The 16,156-nt window shown below is 38.9% G+C and overlaps 1 protein-coding gene across 5 annotated transcripts; it reads left to right on the top strand.

Annotated features, from left to right (window-relative positions):
- Positions 1-1,639: 1,639 nt before the first annotated feature.
- LOC147623704 (transcription initiation factor TFIID subunit 15b-like) lies at positions 1,640-5,882 on the top strand. 5 transcript variants are annotated; one of them, XR_015269196.1, is made up of 8 exons: positions 1,640-1,946; positions 2,036-2,159; positions 2,381-3,128; positions 4,025-4,087; positions 4,259-4,371; positions 4,766-4,916; positions 5,010-5,097; positions 5,315-5,882. XR_015269196.1 is itself a non-coding variant. In XM_086820305.1 (6 exons), exons 1-5 carry the CDS (start codon positions 1,838-1,840, stop codon positions 4,359-4,361), a joined length of 1,056 nt encoding a protein of 351 aa, XP_086676431.1. In that variant the 5' UTR covers positions 1,642-1,837; the 3' UTR covers positions 4,362-4,371; positions 4,766-4,892. The 5 variants fall into 5 exon arrangements, 3 of the variants coding, with proteins under 3 accessions (XP_086676431.1, XP_086676430.1, XP_086676429.1); XR_015269198.1 differs by having other exon boundaries at positions 1,642-1,946; positions 4,025-4,068; XM_086820305.1 differs by lacking the exons at positions 5,010-5,097; positions 5,315-5,882 and having other exon boundaries at positions 1,642-1,946; positions 4,025-4,068; positions 4,331-4,371; positions 4,766-4,892.
- Positions 5,883-16,156: the final 10,274 nt, after the last annotated feature.

Below are 16,156 nucleotides of genomic sequence, written 5' to 3'. Positions count from 1 at the left end.
TCCTCCTCCCAAAATAATGCTTCCTAAGGAGTCTTGTGTGGTTGAGCAAAAGGTGAACGAGGCAACGTGGGCCATTCGAAGAACACCAATTGGCAGCAAGGTCACATGTAGTGATACTCCTCGAGGTGGCAAGAGATGTGGACAACAAATAGCAAGATTAGCGAAAGGGGTTTCAACTCCATGATTTGAGGGCTATTGCAAATACTTGAATGTCCTGGTCAAGAAATGGATGTGGTTTTGTTGAGACCATGTTCTACATTGCTATGTTGTAGATAACAACAGAGAACCAAAGCCTAGTCCACCACCCCAAATATGGCCCGTGCTGTGGGAACTCAACTTAGTAAGGAGGAGGTATACACATTATGGGAGGGTGGATACCAAGTGGAAAGTAAAAATGACGAGGGTGTGATTCCTAGTAGTGTTGAAGTGGGGAGCTCTTCGAAAGAACAAAATACAACCACCCCTTGATCGGCTATGTGGGATGGCATTTAAGTGAAGTACATGATGTCAATCTCACAAGAAGCAATGAAGAAAATCAGGTTGGCTTTGAAACTAAATGCCAAGATTATGGAGAAGGTATGCATGATTGAACATGTTCATGAGGTCTTTAAGGTAGAATCACATGGTGATTCATGACAAGTTTCAATCTACAATGTGCATGTGAAGAAAGAATCATCTTGCACATGCCCCGATTTTACCGATCGAGAGGCCAGGAATAAACCCTTTTTTGCATGTAAGCGCCTATACTTTGTATATTTAAGGGATCTCAGATTAATTCAAACCAAGAATATGTTCATTCATCAACATATTCTACGATGTGCATGTGAAGAAAGAATCATATTGCACATGCCCCGATTTTACCGATCGAGGCTAGGAATAAATCCTTCCTTGCATGTAAGCGCCTATACTTTGTATATTTAAGGGATCTCAGATTAATTCAAACCAAGAATATGTTCATTCATCAACCCATTCTTGCCTTGCTGGACCTTTACAATGCACTATCTCGAACAAAAATGTACCCAAACCTTAGTGGGTGATTGTATGCATTTCAATGTTCACAGACTTTTTGGGAGAGAAATGAAATTATTGATCTTTTGAATTTTTGCACAATGTGATTGTATATGGAGTCCATCAAACATCCCCTCAAATGAAGCTTAATTTGTCATTAATAATGTTTGCTAATCTAAGAAAAAGGAATAAAAAATGTTTTATAATGGGAGTTGGTCGATGACAACCTCTCCCTAGAGCTCTATGTGCTGGGGGCAGTAGAGCAGGGCGGACGATCATCTCTTGTTCACACACACACACACACACACATTACAAATCGAGATCGAGATGAAGTAGGTAAAGTTGGAAGAATTTTTCTCATGTTTTTTTAAAAATACCTATGGAGGTATGAAGGTAGATTAGTCACTTTGAAACCCTAATCATTACATACTAAAATGAAACCTTAGAAAAACACAAAATCTCATAGAATATATTTAATAGAAATGCAAAAAAAACATTTTGGTGCCACTTTGAACGTGTAGAGGCAATAAAAACCAAAACCAATAGTAGAAAATGTGTCATTTACAATGTTTAAAAAACAAAGCCAAAGGGGAAATTGGGAATTAGAACAACCAAGACTAGGGTTTTTGGCCTTAGCCGACACGTGGAGTTGGGCTACTTTGTGATGCTGCTCAAAATAACCTGTTGTCCCCATCGCGCGCGCTGTCGCTTCTTCGAGTTTACAGTGCTACTCCAACCCTAACCCCAACCCTAACCCTAACCCTAACCCTAACCCGCACAGCTTGCCAAATTCTCAATTCTTTCCCTTATCCTAATACTGCGTGTTCCGATGTCTGGCGTGATCGATTCCGAGGCCCCTTCTGGCGCCCCGTCTGATGACGGAGGCCGTGCAAACTATGGCCCTGAAGGCGGCTACGGCTCTTCCTATGGTGGCAGAGGTAAGCTATCTCGAGTGTCCAGTGCAGGGTATGGTTTTTCTGTGCACGGTCGAATGTTTTTAAAACTGCTCTCTCATCGCCGTTTACAGGAGGAGGTTATGGCGGTGGAGGCAACTCAGGAGGTCGTGACAGAAGGCCTGGAGGAGGAGGAGGAGGAGGAGGAGGCCGTGGTGGAGGCCAACGAGATGGAGACTGGGTCTGCCCTAACTCAAGGTTAATCTTCGTTGTATTCAGTAGATATGTCCGAGGGTTTCTCTGTTGATTATGGTCTCCTTAACTAGTGTGTGCATCTGACTACTACCTGGATCTTAGCATCAGAATAGGTGTAGGGTTTTGGCTGAGTCTGCGATTATTGTAGTCGTTGATCTGTTCTGTCAAGACTGTCTAAGGGTTAGCGAGGTGTAGTTGCTGATGTGTTCCTTTTTCTTTTTTAGTTGTGGAAATGTTAATTTTGCAAGGAGAGTTGAATGCAACAAGTGCGGAACTGGAAAACCGAGTGGTGGGACACAGCCTGCTGGCCCAAATAGTGGATACGGGGGTGGAGGGAACCGAGGTTATAGAAGCAAAGGTTATGGAGGGGGAGATGGCTATAGTACCCAAAGTGGTAGTGGTGGTTACAGGCAAGGTAATACTTATGGAAGCCAAGGCACCCCTGGTGGTTACGGAACGGCAAATGATTATGGAAATCAAGCTGCTGCTGCTGCTGTTGCTGCTGGTGCAGGTGGTGGATATGGTTATGGTAGTGGTGGCAGTCAAGTTCCAAGTAACACTTCACCAGCTGGAAATGTTTATGGAGGTCAGGTAGCCCCTCCTAAAGGAGATTATGGTAGCCATGCTCATGGAGACAGCAGGGGAAGTAGAGGAGATTATGGTGGGGACAGCAGGGGAAGCAGAGTAGGAGATTATGGTGGTGGTCACACCCACGGGGACAGCAGAGGAAGCAGAGGTTACGATAACTATGGGTCTGAAAAAGGGTCAACCTTCTCTGATACTCGAGGGGACTACGGAGGAGAGGATGCGAGGTCTGGAAATCAACATGGTGGTGGTTCAGAGGCAGCCAAAGTCAAGCAATGTGATGAGAATTGTGGGGAGACGTGTGATAATGCAAGAATATACATTTCGGGGCTTCCATTAGATGTCACAATGGAGGAATTAAGAGATCTGTTTGGGGGTATTGGTCAGGTAAGACCTATACCTTTTTTGATGCTTATTTTACATTCACTTTGTCTGTAGTTGTTCTGAGGGTGTTTCCATTGATTGTCTGCTATTTTTCTCATCAAGCATTCTGTTCAAGTTTATCAATTCTGAATGAATAACCATGATGATTTGTGTCACTGTTTCACAATGTATATCATCTCTTAGTATGACAAGGTATGAAGTCTTAGTAAAATTCTATGTATCATTTGTGGTAAAGCTTCATGGTATGTTTTGATACCCGCTTTTTTGGTTGGATGCCAAATTATCTGGTCAATGCTAATAACAAGGGTGTGTCTTTAGTGCTCTACAAAGCTTAGGACAGGTTATATTACGAGATATAAAAGTGTTGAATTGTGGAGTAGACTGTTTATATTTTCATTTTCTACCAAGTAGCTCTATGTTGATTTGGCTTTAAGATGTTCACTTCGGCCTTTTAGTTGGGGGGGGGGTGTGCCTTTTGGGTCAGCATCAGGATGCAGAATTTCCAATCCCCTGAAAGGGGAAGAAGAGAGGGAGGGTGTTTTTTTGGGTCAGCTTCAGGACGCAGAATTTCCATTGTTCTGAAAGGGAAGGAACAAGTCAAGCTGGCTTGTGAGAAAGACACTACTCCAAAAACCTAACTAGTTTGTGCTCCCTTGTCAAGCATGGGTATTTTACTCCCGGTTAAGGACTTTGGATGACTCTTGCTATATGCCTTAAGGTAGTAGTATAAAGACATTACTGTAAATTCTCAATCTGGGACAGTACACAGGTAATATAACTTTGCCTCTATTTTTTTAAAAGCAAAGGATGCATGGGAGATGCAGAGTATCATAGGACTTCTGTTTTTGTCAAACTAATGGAAGGCTTTTTATGAATGATCTCTGCTGATGACCTCGCAGATTTTTGCATCCTGCTTGATCTTTGTATCCTGCTTCTGGATAAGGCAAGTGTATGTGATTCAGGTTGGTAGAAACCACAAACCCTTAATTTGTGCATGGGTAAAACAAATATCATAGGGACTTCTTGAGGGCTAAGTGTCCACATTAGATGTTTGTGTGACAGCTTTTTCTTACCAGGATTTTAAGCGTAGTGCATGCCTACCTGGTTCAGTCGTATTTGTTGCACACTTGCAGGAGTTTGGCATGTTATCTTTGATTGCCTGTGTGCGTTCGCCCAGTGCTGATGATGCTACGGTTTGTTCACAGAAGTCTGGAATGTTCATCCCAATGTAGGTGAGTGCTAAAAGGTAGGTTTGCAGTCATACATTCCCGTCAACATTGCATTCTACCAGGAAAACGCATGGAGGTGGTAGGTCCAGTGTGTTATTTTTTTGGTCAGCTGCCTTGTTAAGTAGCTGGTTAACCTTTTAGTATACTTGAAGTTTATGGAAAGGGCATTTGATGAAGGACATTGAGGTTTACAATGTGATAGCTGCTTCATGTAGGTGGTCTCAATGCTTAAATTTGTTGATTTGTGTATTCAATTTCTCCTTAGTTTGTTGTTCTTTAAAGAGTACACAAGGAATCTAGGTACTATTAGCCAATTGACTTGTGCAATGTTTTGGACCATGATTTGAAGTGGCAGGAAGTGCCTTAATATTGGCTGCTTATTGGTGCTCATCTGAAACAAGTGGATTACAGGTTGCTAGGATCAAGCAGAAACGTGGATACAAAGATCAGTGGCCATGGAACATCAAAATCTATACTGATACTGCAGGGCAAAACAAAGGAGATGCAGTACTGGTATACGAAGATCCCTCTGCTGCACATTCTGCCGGAGGATTTTATAATGGTACACATGTTGCTCATTTTTTCAGGGTTAATTAAGAAGCCTAGATTAGCTGCTGTTTTTGATCCCCTTCTATTTCTGGTATTTTGTGGGCAGATCATGTATTGAGGAGCCATCAGATCAAGGTTACCATGGCAGAAAAATCTGCTCCGAGGCCAAGTGTGGGAGGTGGATATGGTCAGGGGTGAGACTCTCTCTCTCTCTCTCTCTCTTTGCTGTGTGTGCATGCGCATGCCTGTGAGTTCGGTGCTCTGTAATTGATGTGACAAGCACTCCATTCCTGATCCCATTGGACTGTTCAGCAAAGTGATCAAACATGAGACAACTGTTGTTCTGGTTGCCTTGTGTTACTCGTTAGATTGCAGATTAGCGACTGTTAAGTGTTCTTATTGGGTGTGCAGACGTGGAGGAGGGGATCGGGGAGGTCATGGTGGTCCTGATCGACGCTTTGGGGGTGGACATCGCTCGCGACCTTATTGAGCTTTATAGGCACATGAGAGTACAAAAGTCTTTTTGGAGCTTTTGAGGTTACTACTGTCTATGTTCTTAGAGGACATCTGTCAAAGGCAGAAATTGTATGCGCTGCAAGTCCTAGGTTTTCTTGAGCTGCAGCAGTTCACATTCTACAGTACCTGGTCGAGTTTGTTTTTTTAAACCATAGAAGCCTTGCCTTTGTTTTTTGTGTGTATGACTTGACACAGATGGTTTGATTTGTTAGTCAGTGGCTTTAATGGATTTTAGCAGTAAGTATGGTTCTGCCTGGTTCAAGAGGGTCCTTGAGCCTTTCAAACAATCCTAGGGAATTGTGGGTGGTGTCAACCGTAATTTCTAATATAATAGCGTATGCCACCCACACAAATTTGAAGGGCCTCCGACTGCCTCAGCTTGTCTTCCTTGATTTTGGAGATTTCAGGCTTGATTTGTTCCTGCAAATCATCAATTTCACCACTGCCTTGAAGGTTTTCTTCATCTCAACAATTTCTTCTGTGTACAGAGTTTCAATTGTTATGTTTTAGGATTGCAAGATGTTAAGAAGACGCTATGATCTTCCAATTTATGAAGCTTCCACGATCTTTTAATTTATGAGGGGGAGAGGAGCAGATTGACATATCAGGATTTCAACCAAGACCGTTTCACTAGGGAATTGTTGTGGGACAACAAATGTGTTGTTCGTTCTTCTTGCTATCTTAGTGTAGTGATTTGTGTCTTTTCTGATAACAACACCTTCACCATGATGTTCTCAAATAGATGCTTAGTTTTGAATTTTTGTTTTCACTTACTAAAGCGGGGCTCTTTTGGTGAAACACTATCACTGAAGTGTCTGAACCGGTACACATAATTTTCTGCCAGATGCATAGCTTCAGTCTTCTCAAGAATTAAGTTAGAAAGACTTAATGAAACTTTTCCTTGCTAAACCCCAAAATGCACTAAGAAACTATTCTTATTGTTTTCGAATAACAAAGTTAAACCTCATTCAAGGTGTTACTCATCCTATCAAGTTGCTAGAAGTAGAACTTCCTAATTCTCCTTTTGTTCGTTTCTATTTTGCTAAGCTGTGAGGATTTGTACTTTGCCTTAACGCTTTCTTTCTTGGATATGCACACAAAAGTATGCAAAATCCATTTCTCTTTCTTGCTCCGAAAAGAACAAGCCAGAAGGTTTGGTGTGCATTATAATCAAGTCTAGCCACTAAGTTTCGTGTCACTCTAGACCTCTTATAATCAAAGCTCTTCAAGAAATACTTTATCTATTACTTTCAAAGGACTAAATGATCATACCTCTTTATTCCAGTCCTTTGATTGTTGCAAGTGTATCTTAAAGTTGCTAGAAAGATGTACCCGTTGGGTGTCTTTACCAATGAGTTAAGTAATTGCATAACATGTGCCCAAATTGTTTGGGCAAGGCAAACTAATGTCACACTTAATGGTTGAAGGAAGATCTACAGTTTTAGATTGGTCGGATATGAAAGTCAGATTTGAATTGCTATCATCTTTGTGCTATTATAAATTCTTGGCTAAATCATGCATTTCATCAAGATCTTGTTGCACTTGGGCTTTGTAGTGTAGTAGGTGTTAGTAATCAATACTTTTATATTATCGTTGATCCATGATTTATGCAGTGGTCCTACATGAACAAAATTGCAAGTGCACTCTTAACAAATATAAAGAGGATGAGTGTGTATGTTGGTGGGCTCTAGTCCAAGTGATAATACCTTGTCTTGTTGACGTTCAGGTCCAAGGTTTGATCCTGTATAGTATAATGAATCTCATGTGTTTGTAAACCCTAAAACTTTTACATAAGTGAATAATTCATCATTTTGTGTTGCAAACTTGTGAACTTCATTTTTAGCTAGGGGTAATTGCTACGCTAAGTATTTTGTTTTTCCATTTGTATTACAAACAGCTTTGTATAAGATGGAAATAAAGTTTTACATGAGTCTTACAGAGGCACCTCCTACATAAGATTATAGGGTTAAGGACGTAAAAATGGGAAAAAGAGTGCTCTTATTCTAATTCTCCTTCCATTGCCACATGCCTCACTCATTATTGCACTCTCAAGCCTAGCTTCTCCTTGCACTTTTACTTGCCCAATCATCATTATAAGTCCAAGCTTTGCCTTGCCTATAGTTTACTTCCCGTATACTTGAGTAGTAGTGGATGACCATGCCACAACCCAATTACTTGGATTTTGCTAACGCTACTTAGATTTCATTGAATTGCCTCATCAAAGAGGTATCTTACACTATCATATGATCCAAAATTACATAGAAGATACCATTTTTATGCTTATGAGCTCTTCTTTAATGCCATCATCTCTTGTTTTGATCCTCTTAATTTCTTGTATCACATTCATCCTAAACTAATCAAACCCTTTGTTCTTGTTTGTAGATTTCTCATATTTACGATGCATTTTTCAGATGATAAGATTAATCCACACTTGCATATTAAGAGAGAGTGAAGTCGAATACAACACCTTGAAACACCCTTATTTCAAAGAATCTTGATAATAGTGGAGAATAGCTCTCAAGCCTCACATTTGTCACCCTTGCAAGCATTGAAATGTTGGATTCCTTTTCATTTGACCATGTGACTAGGGAAAGGACAAAAATGTGCCATTTTTGCGCGGGGAGGGAGGAATTAGCCACACATACCACCAAATGAATCTGGATGAGTGAAAAAGGGATTGGGCTCTATATTATATTCAAGGATGCAACTCGGTGCCGCTACATCTAGTTTGATTCACTAGCTAGGCACTCGCAGTTGTGTAAATGAGGTCAACAGTCAAGCAAGGTGATGGAGTTGCCAATACTCTTGTTGAATTTGATGTTAACTCTATTTTGGGTTAACTAGATGCTCTCCACCATATATGAGAGTAAAGAGTAAGTGCCATGCAAAGGCACTATAAAAGTTGTAACATTTATGAGAATTCTAGCCACACCCGAACTCAATTAGTTAACATAAGGGCCTGTTGTATATAACACATTATCTCATAATGAATGGGCACAATCCCCCTTTATGCTAAACGTGTTCTCTAGTATTCTACTTGCTCTTTGTTGTGCATGTGTGTGTGTGTGTGTGTGTGTGTATGAGAGAGAGAGAGAAGAAGAAGAAGAAGAAGAAGAAGAAGAAGAAGCTCTTTTAATGCCGTATGGGGGAGAGAGAGAGAGAGAGAGAGAGAGAGAGAGAGAGAGAGAGAGTTAACAGTAGAGATTAGATTACTTCTTAGCTCATGTTCTTGAACGTTCTTTCGGTGAGAGAGTAGATAGTGAGAGGTGTGTGAGTCCTTGTAAGAAGGTGATGTAGCTTCCTTTGAGATAGAGAGGAAGAGAGAGCTTGAAGAAGAGGACTTGACAACCACTGAGATCAAGCTTGGATGGCTCGTGTAAAGAGACTTGAGCTTGAAAACAAGGTAAGTTCCCCACAACTGTTGTTGCTTGTTTGTAATCTTATCTATGAATGGATGATTGCTAAAAAGAGTTGTATATTTTCAGGTCCGTTGTCTAGGGAGGCAATCTTGCTTCTAGTACTCTTTTTAGAGATCCCTTACATAAGTATCTTGCCACTATTTTTTGAGCAATGTTGTGTTGGTTGAGAATTAGATAAGGTTGTCTGCTTTGTGAAAAAGAGAAAAAAAGTTTTATGTTTTTTTTTTTGTTGTTTAGGTTTATGAGTACTTCATAAACCTTAAAGAAGAAAACCTTACATTTATGTATAATTTTTACATGCTTTGATCCTTGCATCTGCATGCTGTGAAAATGTATGTTTTTTGTCTTTCATGACTTTTTCCAAAAAAAAAGTTTAATTAAGTCCCATTAAAAGCAAAATTATAAAATTCAAACTTAAAAGACAAATTGAAAACTTTGGATAGCCAAAAACACTAATCTAAACCTTCAAATTTGCAAAATATCATTTATTGGTTTTTCATGGCTATCAATGTTTTGCTTGTGAAATTCATTTCACATCCATGAAAAAATCTCAAAAATTATGCAGCGGTTAAAGGCATTGCCATGTCAAATATATGTGTCCTTATTTACAAGAATCTTATCCTTAACTTTAAAAAAATGAGTTTTTTCACATTCTTGAAAAATCTATAACTTGTGATAAGGAAAGATCTTTGACTTGAATCATCATTGAACATCAAAAGGAAAGTAGGGTGCATAAACAAAAACCTCCAAACAAAATTCTAAAGGTCATAGTTTTTCATGCCTGTGAAAAACGAGTAACTAAGACCAAGTCCATTTTTGAATCATTGGAGTATAGTGCATACTTTCTACATTGAGAAAGCACAAGTTACAAGGAAGATTTTTCATCGTGAAAAACTTAGGATTTTGACGTCCATGAAAATTTAAGCAAAGTTATATGCCCGTAAAAAACTCATTACAGTGGAAAGTAAAAAGTTGATTAAACACTAAACTAGTTTGGTGTGAGTATAGTGCATCAACCACCCAAGATGCTCTTGTAAGTTAAGTATCGGATTTGGTTACTTAGCAAGCACCCAATAAGATGCTCTTGTAAGTTAAGTATCGGATTTGGTTACTTAGCAAGCACCCAATTGAGTGTGCTTGGAGAGAACTAGAAGCTATTGAGACTAGGCGAGGACTCACCGGGGAATGCTAGAATTAAGGAGAAAGTGGATGAGTAGATTCAAGATCTAGGAGTCTTTTGGACTATACCAAAGGATTGTATTTGGATTACAACCCAGAGACTAAACAAGAAGCTCAATCATCTCACTATGGTCAAGAAATGAACAAGAGATTAACGAGTGTTGAGGGTAGGATAATTAAATCAAACAATATCACTCCCAACAGTATTTGTGCAAGGATGGACACTTGCTACTAGTACCTCTCAAAACAACCACATTCACTCCGTGCTTCAGGAACGATGATGCCAGTGCTCTTAGGATTAGAGAAGCATTCTTTCCTACTCTGCGGCGGAGGAAATGCAAGTTGACGGCGGCGAAGAAAAATCAGAGAAGCTCAACTGCGAATATAAATGTTTACTCGCTCCAAGCATGGTCTGGATATGCGGTGAGCTAATACTGAATGGAGAAACACTAAGAGACTATGAACCTCTAGAATCAATTGAGTCACCTTAAGTGTCAAGAAGATGCCGCTACACAAGCCCAAGATCTAGCCCTCTCCATAGAGGAGGATATGCTCCCGTTAGAGCCAATTTTAGAAAAGGCTCTAGGGAGACATCTACATAACTGGATGTTAAAGAGCCAAATCTTGACATGATGAAAGGATTGGCCGACCAATTGTACACAAAGGAAGACATTAATTTAACCTTTTGTCAAGCCCATAGTTCCTGCATATATTATTTTCACAAAATCATCCGAGAACTCTAGTTGAAGAAGTCCAAGAACTAATAGAACACACCCCTATCATACCCAACTGGAAGCCTACACCTCTATATGTGCTTGATCAAGGAAGGGGTAGAGGATGAGAAAGAGGGGTGTTTAATCCGATAAGACCTGGTCGAAGACCCAACATAACTTCTTTTCCAATATTAATCCCACCAATGGCCAAAGAAGCAACCCTAGCTGATCTATTAAGAATGGCTATTGAAATAAGGAGGTGCACTACAAGAGGAATGAGGGCATAGCCACCGTGTGATGTAGTCGTGCCACTAGTGAGAGAATGTTGTGAGAGAGTGGCAGCTACAATGAGTGAATGTTGTAGGAGTGTCGCATTATAGTACGTGGCTATAGCCGTGGGCTATAGCAGCATGTATAGCCGTGTATTAAGACAGAAGTCCAAAGGCATACCCAAGAGAGAGAATGTGTGTTGATTTGTGGTGGGATATAATAGAGGTCCCAAGAGAGACCAATTATCGTGTTAATGTGTGTTGGTTTGTGTTGGGAGGTAATATAGGTGCCTAAGAGTGACTAATCATGTGTTGGTTTACATTGGGAGGTAATATAGGTGCCCAAGAGAGACCAATCAAAGGACCAAGATCGACATGATCATATAAAAAATATAAAATTAACATTGTCTATCATTTTCTCAATTACGGTGAGCGTGGCTCGACATCGGCCGCCGCATCTTCAATTAATTCCACACATGCTAATTGGTCTATCATTTTCTCAACTAACATTGCTTATTGAGAAAATAAATAATGTATGAGCGTAACTTGGCCCGACATTGGCCACAGCTTCAATTAAATCCACACATAATTAATCTATCTCAAGATCCATATCTCCACCCATTACAAGATCAATAATAAAAAGATCTATGCTACTACTTGCTATAGTGGAATCCACATCAACATAATTAGTATGCTCATATTTGAATGCTTTTTCCTTGTCTTGAATTGGGAAACCTTCATCTTCATCAGTTGGTGGTATCTCATTCCTAGCATCTTACGCTTGATCCTCTACATGTTCATTTTTTAACTCCCACTTCATTTATGAGCTCTTCAACATTTGCCTCTTAAAAAATACTCTTTGAACGAGGAGTAACTTCTATGTCCGGTTGAAACACAACCTAGTATGAAAGAACACACAAAGTATCAATTAAATATGCACAAGGAACTATATTATAAAAGCTAAAATAGAATATTTATGATTAGATTTTACTTGTTCACAATGTTGAGGTAACACAAATGTGTCTCTTTGTTTGCCAAAACTTTGTAGAGTCGATCGCCATAAATCCATTTGGATGCTTTTTCACGGTTTCTTCAGGAACTCGACATATCCTTGACCCATTTCAGGGATGCTTTCTCACAATTGTGTCAAGACCTCAACATACCACATCATGGAAGGAGATTTTAGTTTACTACTACCATTGGCCATGTGCTCCATGATGATGATTTGAGACTACATGGATTGAATCCATCCATCCATCCATCCCCAATCCAAGTCATATGGCTCCTCCTTAAATTCTGGCCACTTCTCTTCTATATGTTGCTATGTCGGTGGGGATCCTCATCATTCCACTGGTTTTGGAGATTATATAGCTTAATTACAAAGATTATAAAATAAGCATAGAATAGATAACAAATAACAAAACATAAGTACTTAGTGAAAGAGGCTTGTAACACTAGCATTTCTCTAACCGTAAATGGTTTGCAAGTTCCGTAGCTCCAAGGTTGCACAAAGAGTTGAGTATGTACACCCCTCGAATAGTGGAGTGATTGCCACTTGTCATAAGGCTACTTCATCCCATGTGGGGACATTTCTTGATCATGCATAGGATGTCAGCTCATGACGTCATTCACACACTAATTGTATACGTAACCATTTGCCTTATTACAGAATAATGAGGGATTGAATCCCTCATTCTGCAACATGTCTCCTCCTCATCCTCACCCTAAAATAAATTAACAAACATATAAACACTTCAATTAAATGTGTACAAGGGAGAAAAAATTAATAGATATATTCATCGAAGAATTTGGATGCCCTATTTCTTCGAATCAACCATACCCCCACATGTGCATTATTGTGATTTATCGTAAAAGAAAAATTTCTCCCTTTGCATCCCTCACATGGACATGAAATCTTTTAGCACAACCACTCTTGCTGACTTCTTAGGCAGCATGTTATTCTTGGATGATGAAAGTGAATTATTGTTTCTAGTGGAAACCTACAAAATTATAAAAAAATTAGACATGGCTCCCAAAAATAGAATATCATTCACTCAGAGGTTATTTATAGCTTTTCTAATCTCAGCGCAGCTATGCACGTTGCATGCTAAGCTACATACTGAGAAAAAAATAGGATCCTCCCATGCCGCAACCTAGCTTATGTCTTGCCAACCTGAGCGTTTCTCCTCTTCCCAAAACTTGCATCGAAAAGCCATATTTCTCCTCCTTCCATCTTCCAACCTCAAGCAAGAAACTCATGCTCTCTTCCCTTTATGTGCTTTCATCTCTCCTACGTGTGTGTCTATCTCCCCTATCTTAAGCAAGAAACTTATGCTCAAGACAAGGCTTTCTCCTCTCTATTCCTCTCATTTTTTATTTCATTCATTCAAGTATGAAAACATGCAATTAAATTATATGCGATTGTAGGATTAGAAGGTTATAATTAGACTTGCCTCCTCCATGTTCTTGATTCTTCTCCTCTCCTTCTTCTCACTTCTCTATCTCTAAAAAGAGATTAGAACTATTTGTTTTAAATCTCCTTTTTTTAAAGGTAAACTTATTACATTTTTTTAAATTAACTTTTTTATGTTTTTTTATTTTGCAGGCTTAGGGTTTGTTATGTTCATTTCGATAACAAATCAAGAGGTAAGAGGTAAGCCTTTCTTTTTATTCATAATCATTTTTTTCTCTTCTTTCATTATTTTGATTCATTGCATTTAGTTGAAGCCTTATGCATAATGGGTTTTATGCATAAAGCTTTATGCTTATAGCTTTATAGATTGAGGTGGCTTAAGCATGCATGCCTAATGCATAAAGGCTTTTATGCTTTAGGCTTAAGCATAAAGCTTTTATGCATTAGGCTTTACACATAATGCTTAAGCCACTTTATGCATAATGGATTTTTATGCATAATGAGAGCATGCATAATTCTTTTATGCATAATGACTTTTATGCATAATGAGAGCATGCATAAAGCTTTATGCATTAAGGCTTAAGCATGTAAGCCTAATGCATAAAGGCTTAAGCATGTAAGCCTAATGCATAAAGGCTTTTATGCTTTAGGCTTACGCATAAAGCTTTTATTAGGCTTTATGCATAATGGTTTTTATGCATAATGCTTAAGCCTAATAATTATTTTATGCATAAAGCTTATAAGATACATATAGCTTTTTTATGTATTAAGGCTTAAGCATACATGCCTAATGCGTTAAGGATTTTATGGTTTAGGCTTACGCATAAAGCTTATAAGATACATATAGATTTTTATGTATTAAGGCTTAAGCATACATGCCTAATGCATAAAGGATTTTATGGTTTAGGCTTACGCATAAAGCTTTTATGCATTAGAATTTATGCATAACGCTTAAGCCTAATGTTTTTAGTGCTTAAGCCTCATGCTTTTATGCATAATGGATTTATATATAATAGCTTTTATGCATAATGCTATGTATGCTCTATGGACTAGCCTTAGCATTGCTCTCATGCTTACCACATTTTCTTGTCTTGTGTTGTAGGTTTCCCCTTTTTTTAAGCTTAATTCTTCTCAGCCACTTGAGGTAAGCTCTTACATATAAGCTCTTTTAATCTTAGCTTTTCTTGTTTGCACCCTTGGGTGATGGGATTTAGGGTTAGTATGTGAACAAGCTCTATGCATGAGAGATCTATGCATAAAGAGAGTATACATGCTCTCTTTATGATAATATTAATCTATGCATGCTCTATGCATGTGTAAAGAGAGCATGCATTGCTCTCATTGTGATAATATGTATTTATTAAGCTCTCATTATGGATTAGCCTTAGCATTATTATCATGTTTACCTCATTTTATTGTTTTATATTGGAGGTCTTGGATTTTTGAGGCCAACTCTTCTCAACTACTCAAGGTAAGGTCTTACACACAAGCTCTTAGCTTTTCTTGTTTTCACCCTTGGGTGCTAGGATTTTCTTCTAAACCACTCGAGGTAAGTTCTTACACATAAGCTCTTAGCTATTCTTGTTTGCACCCTTGGGTGTGCTAGGGTTTAGGGTTAGTTATGTGAACAAGCTCTCTATGCATTTCTCTTAGCTATGTATAAGCTCTTTGCATGAGAGCTTTATTAAGAGCTCTATGCATGTGAGCCTTATTGAGAGCTCTATGCATAAAGCTCTTTGCCTGCAAGCCTTATTGAGAGCTCTATGCATATCACTATGCATGTGCTATGAATGCATGCATAGCTCTATGTATGCATAAATAGGAGTATACATGCATAAAGTGAGTATACATAGAGGTACGCCTCATAGGCTTACGCATATGCATAAGGCCCTTATTCATAAGTCTTATGGATTTTCTACATAATAATGCTCTTATGCATCATGCTATACATACTCTATGCATGCATAAAAAAAACATGCATAATATCAACATTGCTCTCATTATACTAATATTAATCTATGCATTTATTAAGCTCTCATTATGGATATTTCCCTATTAGCTTCCCAACTCACCACCAATTGAATGATGATGTAACAAACAAAGCTACACCACTATAGAGAGGGAAGGAATCTCAATAGTCTATATTATAAGGAAATACTGCCATTATCTTTTGATGAAAAATTTGTGTTTTTGGCGCCAGTATCTTTGGCGAACAAATTCGTGTTTTTACTTGGCCAATAAGCCTTATAATATGAGAAGGATAACCCAATGGCCCTTGATCCTACTACTAGAGTTTGATTTCACGATGTGAATATGCGGAAAGGCTCACATGTGCATGCCGATCATTTGTCATGCATTCCCAAAGGAGAACCACCGGTTGGAGTGGAGAATGAACTACCTATTGATGCCCCACTATTCAAACTTTGCATTGTTCCTTAATAGGCCAAAGAGATTTTCCTAATGGTTTTCCCCAAGAGAGACCCCTTAAGCAAGATAGAGCACGACTTATCAAAAAGACAACCACCCACCAGTTGATTATAGGACAATTGTACAAGTTAGGTCAAGGCAAGATCATGAGGTGTTGTCCTTATTTTAGGAATTTGAATACGTCGATGTCCTTGAGCAAGCCCACTCCTGTGTAGCTTGTGGAAATTTCTCTCCACACACTGCCATAAAAAACATTCTATTAGTAGGCTTGTGGTGACCTACTTTGTTCGGGGATGCAACTGAATTTGTAAAAGGCT

This window comes from Cibotium barometz, chromosome 26, assembly GCF_041138505.1.
Source record: "Cibotium barometz isolate CiBa-2024 chromosome 26, ASM4113850v1, whole genome shotgun sequence".
Classification (NCBI taxonomy): domain Eukaryota; kingdom Viridiplantae; phylum Streptophyta; class Polypodiopsida; order Cyatheales; family Cibotiaceae; genus Cibotium; species Cibotium barometz.
Note: the sequence above shows the minus strand (reverse complement) of the source record. Positions and strands in the feature narration are given on the sequence as shown.

Bases quoted from the DNA above. Each gene is read 5' to 3' on its own strand.
- LOC147623704 (XM_086820303.1), top strand. From the start codon at position 1,838: ATGTCTGGCGTGATCGATTCCGAGGCCCCTTCTGGCGCCCCGTCTGAT. The intron at 1,947-2,035 runs GTAAGCTATCTC...CGCCGTTTACAG, and splicing joins CTCTTCCTATGGTGGCAGAG to GAGGAGGTTATGGCGGTGGA. The intron at 5,098-5,314 runs GTGAGACTCTCT...TTGGGTGTGCAG, and splicing joins GGAGGTGGATATGGTCAGGG to ACGTGGAGGAGGGGATCGGG.